This window comes from Chrysemys picta, chromosome 5 (genome assembly GCF_011386835.1).
Source record: "Chrysemys picta bellii isolate R12L10 chromosome 5, ASM1138683v2, whole genome shotgun sequence".
Lineage (NCBI taxonomy): Eukaryota > Metazoa > Chordata > Testudines > Emydidae > Chrysemys > Chrysemys picta.
Window position 1 is genome coordinate 141,490,547 of NC_088795.1, and position 12,516 is coordinate 141,503,062.

Below are 12,516 nucleotides of genomic sequence, written 5' to 3' on the forward strand. Positions count from 1 at the left end.
CAAGACCCATCCCCGCTGCAGACCGAATGCGCAGGCAGTCACTCAAGTTGCAGCAAAGCCACAAAATGTCATTGGATTCCCCCTCCCTATCCTGGCTTCGCTTGTCAAAGCTCCGGATGGAAGCTACAGATGCCCAGGTGGGTGTGCAAACAAAGTTACAGCGCGTCGATGAAGGTGACTCGTTTCGCAACAGCAGCTTGAGGAAATGGTTCTAGATCAGACTCTCCAGGTAACTGCGACGGGTCGGGGAAAGTGCCAGCACCCGCCTCCCCAAAATGCAGGATTAAAACATGTTCAAGTTCTAAAATCTAAAGCGAAGGGAAGTTCAACTTTCAAAATCAGAGACAAGATTTGACTTCAAGGGCTAAACTATTTTGAATTTCAAATTTACCACCCTGTCTTAGCCTGGTTTCTGCTAGTAGCAGAGAAAAACAATTCAACTTGCAAGAGAGCAGGAGCTCGGTCCCTGCTTACGCAGATCAGAGAGCCCCCACAGCATGGTCACTTACCCTTATTAGCTGCAGCCATCTATCCCACAAGCGTGTCAAAACTTCAGACGAATGGGCAGAAGGCCATCCTCCACACAGCGACCTCTTCGAACACGAGCTGGGGAAGGGCAGGGGACAGAATTGGACAGGTTAGCAGGGGGAAGAATCAACCTATCATCCGATCACTGCCTGCAGGAAGGTTTTGTATTGAAGCACTGCATCCGAGCAGCGCCCGAAAAGGCTTCTTCTGGGTCCTAGCGTCTGACAGGAGTAAGACACTCAGAAAACCACGCTAAGGCTGCGGTGCGACAAGTGGAAGCAGGAGCAGAACATCCCCTGTAAAAGCCAATCCTCCAGCTGGAACTTGGTCCCGGAGCATACGCTCAAGGACAGTCCTGCCTCTGTCTGGCCGCAGGACCGCCGAGGCAGGACAACCCCAAGGGTTAAAGCAGGCTAAGCGGTGCTCAGTGGGGAAGTGGATGGTGAGAGCAGCCTCCCTGCAGCTTCTATGAATTAAAAGATCCCCTTGCTTCTTGGAAACAAAGGAGCACTCAAATAAATACCCTGGAACCGACTTTGGCTCTCAAGCGGTCTCCTTCAGCCGCTTGGGTGACAGACGCTGGGCTTGGTCGGGCACTCAGCACAACATGGCTCAGTCCCCAGCTCACCCCGAGCGAGTCACTGAACCTCTGGGCCTCAGATCCCCATAACCCATTTCCCTTCTCCTGCCCTTTGTCTCGTCTACTTCAATTTTGGGGGTAGGAGCTGCCTCCCTCCATAATGCGGCCCTGCTCTTAGCTGAGCCCCCCAGGTGTTACTGCATTAGACACGGGAAACGTGCCAGGCCACATAAAGGTAGAAACGTTTCATAAGGAAACCAATCTCCTTTTAAAGGAAAGGGCAGCAGCCTGGTTTAGTGCAGCAGGCAACTGGGAGACAGAAGACCTATTCCCAGCCACTGGCTTGCCGCGTGACCCTGAGCAAAAAGCTGCTGTGCCTCGGTTTCCCCATCTGTACAATGGGGGAGGGCCCAGACAACCTTGACTTTCAAAGCACTGAGTTGTCAGCTAAAACGATGCTATGTAAATATTTTTCTATTCTAAAAGAAGCAGAAGAGAGGGATTATCCAGAGCCAGATTTCAAACAGCAGATGTGTATCCCACCCCGGATGTAGCTCCCAGAAATGGTGTAAAACAGAGCCTTTACCTAACACTTGGGTTTTTCCCTGAGAAATATCCTTAATGCATTCCCCCCGCCCAGCCAGAACCAGTTGCTAGAGTTTCATTAACACTTTTTTTTAAACACTACAACATGTCTCCAGAGTCTCAACACAGAACAGTTTGTACCAGATACCAGCGCACACTTCTACTGAACGTTGTTTGCAGACACGTCAGAGATTAAAAATAGGGCTTTGCCTCAGTTCTAGTCAAATCGCCCGTCTCCCCCACTCTTTTCTCGTTGATGCTGCGGCACCATCCACGCTCTCACTTGGGATGAAGCGCCTGGCGCTGCCCGCATCACGAGACATGGGTCAAAGCCACCTCTAGCCCTGCCCTTATTCCCACAACAGCCAAGACAGACCCCAGAATGCCCAGACGTAAGGAGAGGAGGTGGAGCCGCTGTCCTGGTCCCCTCCAGCCTCACAGTGCAGAAGAGGCCCCATCACAGAAACAAAGACACCGGAGTTCATCCATATGACCTGCCAGACGAAGGACAAGGGAACCTAGGACTCCTAGTGGTATCCAGAGCTCCAGATGGGAAGCTGAGGAGTTTACAGAGCTGCTGCCCCGCACGGTACTGAGGCCCTCAGTCCTCAAGCTGTCAAATAGACAATCTCAATGACGCGGTGGTACCTGGCCTCATGGAAACCAGGAGATTCTCCCCGGCAGCCTCTGGACCTACTCACGCAGCTGGACACATCCCGGATTCTATCTTCAGCCTAGAACTGGACATTGGAGATGCCACCAACATACCACTCTCTTGGTCTGACCAATGCCTCATCCAGGCAGAGATCAGAGGGGTAGCGAGCAACCCTAGATGACCCGTCCCCAAACCTCCCTAAGACTTTCAACTCATCCAAGGAGAACAAGCCACCCAGACGCACTAACTCATGGGTACCTTGGCTAGGTAACAGTACAATCTCCTGACTGACATCCCCCACCACTGACACCTTGGCCCCAAGCCATCCACTCCCCCCACCACCACACCGACCAAGAATATTGCCTTGAGCTACTGCAGATGAAGCGCAGAGGGAGAACGTTAGACACCAGTGATGTTAGAAACAAAACCAACCACCTGAATCCCTCTGCCAGAAGCACAACCACCACCTCCAGGACAATGCCACTGCTGTAAAGAAGGCAAAACAAGCCTTTCACTCCACCACAATCTCCACGGCACCAGCCAGCAGTTCTTCTGCACAGCGAACTGGCTGATGAACCCGGACAGCAGACCCAAGCACCGACCCTTGCCAAGGGCTGTCAGCACACATCACTGATAAGGTCCCTTTTTCAAACAAGAAACGGCAAAAGTTAGCTCTATACAATCCCACTGGAGCGCTGATCTGCAAAACCTTCATAACTGGTGATGATGCAGGAGAAGGAAAATACCCAGCTTGACCCTCTGATCCCAGAGGGAGTTGGGAGGGCTGGCCAATAGAAAAAAAAATGACTTGCAAACTCAGACCACCTTATATGGCAACTGCGACTCAGACAGCAAATGTTTCTGAAGACTGGCACACTGCTAATATAGTGTCTATTTTTAAAGAGAACCCTGGATTTCCTTTGGCAATCAGGAAAGAAAATCCTGACCATTATACATTAGCAGAGTATAAATCAAATGGCTAGTCCACAACAGAAAGAACAGAGCAGAAATAAAGGGTCAAAGACGAAAAACAGAACAATGAAACTTAGAAATGCTTCCACATGGAGAGAGCTTGAAAAGACTGGAATTCTTTATTGGAGGGAGGAGACAAAGGGAGGGCTGTAACAGAGGGACCCACCAGGTTTCTTACACTAAGCAACCTTTGTCAAAGGCACCTTTTCTCCTCCATGCATATGTTCCCTGGCTGTGCTCACAATATCGTCTGACTACTCCAAAGCTGTGTGCTCCTGCTAGCCCCCAAAGCCAGCACCACCACAGGAGAAGGAACTAGATTCTATTCCTTCTCACGCCGCTACCCAATTGTTCACTCATCTCCAGTTACAGGGACAATCCATTACGTCTTTGCGAGCCTACTGAAGGGTGGCTCTGCAGAACCTTGGTACTGCTCAAAGTGCACTAGAACAGCGGTCTTTAATCTGTGGGGTCGCCCCCAGGGGGGCAGAGAGTAACATTTGAGGAGCACAACTGGAGCCCGGCCACCAGGGGTCCCGGCCACCAGTCCCGCATCTGGGGTTCCGCTCCTGCCCCCACCCCCAGCTGTGGCTCCAGCCTCAGCCCCCTTAACCCTGACCACATCCCCCCCTCTTGGAGCCGTGGCCCCGCTCCTGGCTCCATGGAAGGGGGGGACACGCGAACATGGGTAAGGGGAGGCATGAGGTAAAAAGTTTCTGGACCACTGCTCTAGAAGGAAGAAACCCAGCTTGATTCTCTGATCCCAGCCCAAGTTGGCAGGGCTGGCAGTTAGAAAAAAATATAGTATTTTAGTTGTAAACTGAGCACTTCTTATATAGAAATTGAGACTCAAGACACAGAGCCCCGTGATGTCCGTTTTACTGAGTCACTGTTCAGAGTAAAGCACTTTGCAGAGGAAGTTTGCTGCAATCGGATTTTAACTGGGACAGTTTTTAACCCACCAAAAATTTTAGAGCTCGCAAGTTCTTCGGATTCCAGTTCCAACTTTCTAAAAGTCATCCAGCTTCAAATCTCAGGAAAGGTGAATTAATTCACCAGGTGCAATATAGCCTGGCCTAGATCTGATTATAACAGAGAGTGACATCACATATCTCCGTGTTATCCACATACTGCAAGGAAACGAACGAACAGATCCAGTCCTGCCTCTTAATAAAACCGTTTTCCAATAGCACCGTAGATCCAGCAAAACACACAGACTCCGTCGGCTAGAGAAACTCAAACCTGTAAGGAAACAGAGCTCAGTTCTTGGAGGTGAGTAACAAAGCTTAGCTGGGTTTTAAATGAAACACAGATTTACATGCTGAATGCCCCAGGACCGGTACCAGGCTTAGGGCTGGGACAAAGATTCAGCATAGAAATAAAGTTTTAATTCGCTTTCCTAAAAATTCTTCATAGCCTCCAGCGGGGTCTGCTACCAATGCACCAAAACACATCCGTCTGGACCAGGGGGTCACAACCTTTTTCTTGCTGAGGCCTCAACATGCTATAAAAATGCCAAGGTCTGGCAGAGGGGGGAGAAACTTGGGGCTCCGGGCCAGGGGGGACCCTGGGACACAGGCATAGTTTTACTTCTAATTGGGGGGCAAGAGCTGGCAGGACTCAAGCCAGCTCCACACAGCGGGGCCCAGGGAGGGAGCGTCACCTCCAGCCCCTGACTCACTCAGGAGGCTGCTCGCCTGTCTGGGCTGTGGGGGAACGCAACCAAAAATATAACTCAAAGGGGGGACTCCGGTCAAAGAGTCTGAAAACCACTCAGGGTGCAGGGGGGATAGCTAGGGGCTGTATGCAGGCAGGGGGGTGGTTCAGGGTGCAGGGAGGGGGTAGCTCAGGGTGCAGGGAGGGGGTAGCTAGGGGCTGTGTGCAGGCAGGAGGGTGGTTCAGGGTGCAGGGTTGGGGTAGCTCAGGGTGCAGGAAGGGGGTAGCTAGGGGCTGTGTGCAGGCAGGGGGTTAGCTCAGGGTGCAGGGAGGGGGTAACTAGGGGCTGTGTGTGGGCAGGGGGTAGCTCAGGGTGCAGGGGGGGTAGCTAGGGGCTGTGTGCAGGCAGGGGGTTGGTTCAGGGGGCAGGGATGGGGTAGCTAGGGGATGTGTGTGAGTGGAGGGGGCTCCCAGTGCTGCTCCCAGCTTCGGCGGGTGGGGGGGAGGGTGCTGGGGCTCCCGGCTTCAGCCCCCCCACTGCTCCTGGCAGGAGTGGGGAGGTTTGCCAGCTTCAGTCCTGCGCCGCTCCAGGCTGCAAGGCGGCCGCCTCCTTTAGCCCTGCGCTGCTCCCAGCTTCAGCGCTGGGACTCCGAGCCAGCCGCTGGGCTACGCAGCCCCTCTGAAAGGGCTTGTGGGCCACAAGGAGTCCCGGTTGAGAAATGCTGCTAGAGGGGATGTTGTTTCTTAAATCTCAATAGCTAGAGTAGGGTGACCAGATGTCCCAATTTTATAGGGACAGTCCCAATTTGGGGGGGGGGTGTTTCTTATATAGGCTCCTATTACCCCCCACCCCCTGTCCTGCTACCTGGTCACCCTAAGCTAGAGGTAGGTTTATGGCCTGAGGCAGAAGCATTTATGACTCTTCCAAAATGTGTGGGTTTATGTTTCTTTCTGTTTTAACTCTGGACTTTGTCATCACTAGAAAGGTCACATCCTTCTTTGAACCCTGCTGAGCTCTCGGCCTGCAGGATGTCCGGTGGCAAGGAGTTCCACTGGACTATCATGCATCATCTGTCACGTGTTTCCTTTGATCAGCTGTAAAATTTGCTCCCTTTCACCATCAACTGTCCTCCTCATCTTCTTGAATTATAAGACAAGCTAAAGAAAAGTGTCCAGCCTTCCCCCATATGCCACATATCCCTCTGGATCCCTTTATCAGTCACACTTCATAAATGGAAACTTACTATAAATAGTTAATACTTGATTAGTAGATCTTTTCATAACTGATGAATCAATTGTTATGGAGCCCAACAGATCGATATAGACTCAAAAATGCGAAGTCCAGAAGGGACCATTATGTTCATCTAGTCTGACCTTGCATAAACAGGCGAGAGACCCTCACCCACACAGTTTATAAGCATGGCTGATTTCTCGAACATCTTCCACTTATATCGTTAGAACCATCTTTAGCACACGCTACTCATGTCTAACATGCGGATATAATATTTATTAATCATTAATTATCGCTTTATAATTAGAAGCTTCATATAAAGTACACCACATTTATCAGGGCGTCTCTTTGCATGATAGCAAAACGATTGGGACTCTCTCTTCACATGAGAGTGATGAGGGGCATGGGAGGAAAGCTTCCATCACCCATCTCTGAACCGCCTCCTATTCCTGCCCTGTCCTTCTGGAGACCGGGCGTCCCGAACTGAACACAGCACCCCAGAGAGCAGCAAACACGGGTTCATACAACGGCACTAGATTACTGTGCTTTATTGTTCTCCAACCCATTTCTCTTACGCCCCAATACTGCAATTACTGGCACGCATGGAGTAGAGATCTTTGTGCTCTCCCCAACGAGGCCCGGGTCTCTTCCCCCCTCCCGCCAGTTCATTTTGCACCTAGTGAATGAGTAACGCAAATCAGAGCCATTACCCATCAGAGGCTCAGGCATCAGTCTGCATTTATGGCATAGTGGGAATCCTTTCGCCATCAAAGATGAACACCAACGCTTTGTAATAATGCAGCAAATACAGCAGCAACCTGAATAAGGGATCCATACCCAGAGCCCTGGAAAATTATTCTTTTTAAGATATAAATAGTTTTATTTTAGGGGAAATGTCATGTTATTTTGGCTTATCCTGCTCCCAGGAGGTAGGGTTGCCAGGCATCTGGTTTTCGACTGGCATGCCCGATTGAAAAGGAGCCTGGCGACTCCGGTCAGCATGGCTGACCATGCCGTTAAAAGTCCAGTCAGCAGCGCAGCAGGGCTAAGGCAGGCTCCCTGCTCTAGCTCCACGCGGCTCCCAGAAGCAGCCAGCACGATCCCTAGGGGCAACCAGGGAAGCTCTGCGCGCTGCCCCCGTCCCCAGCTCCCATTTGGTCAGGAACCATGGCTAATGGGAGCTGGGGGGGGCGGCACCTGCGGACAAGGGCAGCGCACACTGCACAGAGCCGCCTGACCACCCCTGCACCTAGGAGCCGGACATGCCGGCCGCTTCTGGGAGCCGCGTGGAGCTAGGGCAGGCAGGGAGCCTGCCTTAGCCCTGCTGCGCCGCTGACCAGGAGCCGCCTGATGTAAGCGCCGCCCGGCTGGAGCCTGCAGCCCGAACCCCTGCCCCGGGTCGGAACCCCCTCCCGCACCCCAACCAGCTGCCCCAGCCTTGAGCCCGCTCCCATGCGCCGAACCTCTCAGCCCCCGCCTGGAGCCTCCTCTTGCACCCCAAACCCCTCACCTCCAGCGCCATCCCAGTCGAAGCCCTCACCCCCTCCTGCACCCCAACCCCCTGCCCCAGCCCAGTGAAAGTGAGTGGGGGGGGGGGGGGAGAGAGTGACAGAGGAAGGGGGATGGAGCGAGTGGGGCCGGATAGGGGTGGTCAGTTGTGTGTGATTAGAAAGTTGGCAACCCTATCAGGGGAGCAGGTTGGAGGGTCTGCAGAGTGAGCTACAGCGCTGGACCCAGCGCCCTGCTCCAGGCATTCTGACCTGGAGCATAGCGGGCAGTGCCGCACGTGACGACAGATGGGCAGCCAGGCCGAATTTGAGTGCGCAGTTATTATTATTATTTGGTCAGCCAGTTACGCCGAATATCTGACACACCAGTTCTGGCTTGTTTGTTGAAATCATGCTCGGTAAACAGGCCTTGAATCAAATCAGTCGGGAGAGTAATTCAGCCTCTGTCTCCTTTTCACACTTCTTCCCATCCACATTTACTAGAGGTTGTTGAGACGTCTTATGAACTTTCAAATACGTCCTACAGCTGAGCTCACAAATCAAACCCACGGCAACACGTTCCTAAAGCACATACAGTGTGTCGCGCATGTTCCCCGCTAGGAGCCTGTTTCCACCCCACCCCCAAACTACAGCACTTTCTCATTAATCCCGGGCTCTATGTTAACACCACGTGGGAGACCAGTTTCTCAATTAAACCCAATTATGCAGGAGATAATGGGACTCTGAAAGGTGACCTGAAAAAACAGAGCACCAAATCCCACTGATGTTACCAAAACACAGAAGAACGGCCAGCCTGGGGCAGCCCGGGTCACCCCGACAGTCCACCTAGCCCAGTATCCTGCCCTCCGACAAGGCATTGGACATGGAACCTCCACCGGGAACGTCGGCAAGTCACAGGTGACCAAGCTGGACACAGAAGCCAGGAGTCCTGAATGATAGTTCAGCTCTATAGCCGTTCATCACAGCCACAACCTAAAACCTCACAGCTCCCGTTAAAAACAAAAAATCTAGTGGAAGCAGCTGCGGCTTATTGGCTAGCACACAGGACTAAGGATCAGGTTCTAGTCTGACTGAGTCACTGGTAAATTCACCATTGCCTTATGATTCAATGTCCATGTTCCTGATAGTGCAATGACCACCCCTTGCCTTTGCACAGCTGAGGCCTCAAAATACCACCCCCGATACAGGCACTTTCAAGCCCTGCACAGTGAATTCCACCCCCAGTGTTCAGTCCCTTGGGGCAGGCCAGGCAGAAGTTTAAGGCTCCCGCCCATCCTGCAGAGACAGACGGGCGAGAAGTGCTGTGGGAAAGTTGCAGTCACACCCCGCTGGAGCAGGGTTTCTACTCTAATAAAACTCTGGAAGTCACACAGCTGCATGGTGCCTCTGTTAGTGCTGGTGGATAAGACACTGGACTGGGAGTCAGGAGAAAGCGTTCTACTCCACTGAAAGGTCCCTCAGTAAAACCCAATGGATCAGGCCTTATGAAATAAAGCGGCTGCGCTCCGGAGGTCAACAATGGGAGAGTGAGAAGCAATAGTGATGCTGGCTAAGTCAGGATATTGAGAGTCATTTATCATGGCAGATGTCTTCCTAAAACCAAACGGATCGAGTATTTTTTATGAGCCTGGGGGGAAAAAAAAGGTGCTTCCCCCCAGGCAGGTTATTGAGAAAGAGATGCCATGTTGTATGGAAAGTGTCACTGAAGAGCCATTATTTTCTGCTTCCCGTCAGTCTACCCCCGCTCTGCTGGAGGATGCAGGGGTACTAATAACACGAGATCATGGGAGGCGGGGGAGGAACAAGGAGGGATAATGGAATGAACTTAAAGACAAGCATCACAGCAGCAAGATGGAGCAATTTGCAAAGGGAAGCGGTGGAATCTCCACCACCCGGGTCATTTAAAATCCGACTGGCCGAACTCAGCTGGAGCTGTACAAGAGGGAACGATTCTGCACTGGCAGGGGGACAGGCCGTCTTCGCAGGAATCTAATCGCTGCCTTGGGTGTACCTAGCTTTGCTTTCTCCTATAGCTCCCCCTCACTGCAGTACCTACGTGCTGCGTAGCCCCCCCTGCAAATAAATCATAAAGCACTTGGCTGATTGAAGAGCAGGATTAAATAGCTCACAGAAGTAAAGCTAAAATAAGGTTACCTATGGGCTGCAATTACACCAAAGCAGGAGGAAGAGAAATCAAGTGGCAAAGGGAAGAGAGGATTTCCCTGGGGAATTGAAATGCGAGAGAGAGAGAGAGAGAGAGAGAGAGAGAGAGAATTGCTGGAGCCAGATGGTGGTGGTGTCTTCGGTAGCAGGGGCTGCAAAACAGAAGGCTCTTGCACCAAGCCAGGAGGACGGAGAGGCAGTCGGCATAGGGTGAGCAGAGAGTGAAGGCCCAGCTGCTTTTACAGAGCAGCCCATGAAGGGCAGCGTTTAACCCGATTCTGAAACAAGCCAGAGGAGCTCTGAGCAAGAGGGACAGGAAATCTTGATCCTTGATATGGGCCCCATCTGCAAGGCACCTAAATACATGCCTAACGAAGCACGAGGAGTCCCCTTGTCTTCAGAGACTGCCCACAAGCTAAAGTGCCTCATGGAATCATGGCCACGGCTGTGTGGCTCAGATAATAATGGCTCGGGCCCTACCAAATTCAGGGTCCATTCTGGTCAATTTCATGGCCATAGGATTTGAAAATTAGTCAATTGCACGTTTTCAGGTGTTTATATCTGAAATTTCAGGGAGTTGTAACCAGAGGGGGTCCCAACCCAAGAGAGAATCATGGGGAGGTGTTGCAAAGCTGTTGTCAGGGGCTTGCGGAATTGCCACCCTCAGTTCTGCCCTGCCCACTGGAGCTTCCCGGAGGTGGGTCAGATCTCCCCCCTTGATGCTGGGAGGACTCCAGTCAGGGGCTCCTTGCTGCTATTCCCACTTCCCCCGTGGCCCCAGCCCAGGCAGGCTGCTCCTCTTCTGGGAAGCATGCTGGGGTGGGGGTTAGGGTGGCCGGCCTGCAGCCAGGACTTGGGGCAGCTGGGGCCACTGCCTGGCGCTCGGGGGGGGGAGGGGACCATCCTCCCTGTGTGCTCAGGACTCCCAGGACTCCCAGCAGTGGGACTGCAGCGCTCCAGAGCTGGGGCCACAGCACCCGGCGCTCAGGGCTGGGGGCGCTCAGGCGGGGCGGCCCAGGGCTGGCAGCCGCTGGGAGGAGGGAGGGGCTCAGAGCTCCAGTGGGGGAGGGGGGCCCTCAGGAAAAAGGGGTGGGACCAGGGTCTAGCCTCCCACAATGGGTGGCTCACGCGCCGCCCATGGACCCACCTCCACCACCCTCCTGCAGCTGCGGGAAGCTCCAGGGCTGCCGCCCAGCCCCAGAAGGTACCCCAGAGGTGGGTCTGATTCCCCCACTCCTCCCCAGAGCGGCTGTGCAGGGGAAGGGCAAGTCCTGCCTCTCCCCTCCCTGCAGGAGACCTGATTTCACAGTCCATGACATGTTTTCAGGGCTGTGAATTTGGCCAGGCCCTGTTAATGGCTCATCCTCACACTCCTTTTGTGGGCCCAGACAGGGCTATTAACCCGACTTCACAGAGGGGGAACTGCAGCACCGAGGGGTGAAGTGACTTGTCCTAGTCCGCGGCCGGAATGGGAACCCAGCCCCTCCAAGCCCCCAAGCACACTAACCAACAGACCTGCCCTTTCTCCTGCCGAACACCTCCTGACTGGGACCAGAAGCTGAGCTGCTCCAGGGAGCAGGTGGCATTGTAACACACCGGCTTACACAGTCTTCTTTACGTCTGCAAGCCACATTCAGTCTCGGATGAAAACCTACATTGTTGCTAGGTTATTTTTAAAATGCATTCTCTGTTTTGGGGGGAGCTGTTGCAAACGGGAGGAGGGTTTGGTCTTGACCTTGACCTTAATCTAATTAAACAGTTGCTTGAGACAGAATCACTTCCCGGGAGCTGGGCATTAGAAGATGTCAGAAAAAGAGATTACCCTGTTGTAACCAACTCTGTTCAGAGATTGGTCTATCCAGCATCCACAGAACAAGCACTAAGAAAATAGACAAAAGCCAGGTCACTGCTTTCTACTCCAATGGGACACCAATCCGCAATTGTGTCGTTTTTAGCAAGAGTGGGCGGCTATTACAGAAGTAGTGGGGGGCGCTCTGTAATTAGCACGGTATTTCAGTACCATCCAGTGGAAGAGCTACTCAGTCTAGGGGTCAGACTGGATATCAGACTCTGCCCCTCTGACCAGGGCAGACTGGAGAACCAGACAGCCATGGGCATGCTAGGACATTGTGAGTGGCATCTGTTCCATTCCTCTAACTGCAGAGGAAAGCCTGGCTCGCTCAGCTCGTACTAAAGTGGAAGATTAGATGAGACTAAATGCAATAGGCTGTTTGTCATTTTAAAATCCTTTTCCCTAAAGCTTTGTTCCAACAGCTGAATACAAATACTTGGTTTTCGGGAGGCTGTTGGTCAGAGTCACAGAGCCTCAAAGGGAGGAAACAGCACCTGAAACACAGGTGGACCTGAAGGAGATAAGCAGTTGCTAGAGACAGGGCAATGTACCTGGGTCACTGACTCTGCGTAGAAGAAATGCAAAATTCCACCCCCAGCCAGGTAAAGGTAAGAGGCTGAACAGCTAAGGGGGTGAACTCAGAGATGAGGAAAGAAAAGAGGACAGCTAGCCCCGTAACTGTGCCAGTGGAGTATGGGACAAGTTTGAATAGAGTGTCACATTTCCTGCCCATTCTGTCCAGCATCCTATAGACACATCAGTTTTTGTTTTATTTTTTTTTACACA

The 12,516-nt window shown here is 52.5% G+C and overlaps 1 protein-coding gene across 2 annotated transcripts in view; it reads right to left on the minus strand.

Moving 5' to 3' along the window:
• Positions 1 to 12,516, minus strand: part of ADISSP (adipose secreted signaling protein) — a 165,108-nt gene that overhangs the window by 123,576 nt on the left and 29,016 nt on the right. The window contains exon 2 of one of the 2 annotated variants that reach the window (XM_065597386.1): positions 510 to 606. In XM_065597386.1, coding sequence (XP_065453458.1) covers positions 510 to 528 — 19 coding nt within the window. In that variant the 5' untranslated portion in view covers positions 529 to 606. Of the gene's footprint in view, positions 1 to 509; positions 1,672 to 12,516 lie in introns of those variants that run through there. The other variant, XM_065597385.1, reaches the window with a different exon arrangement.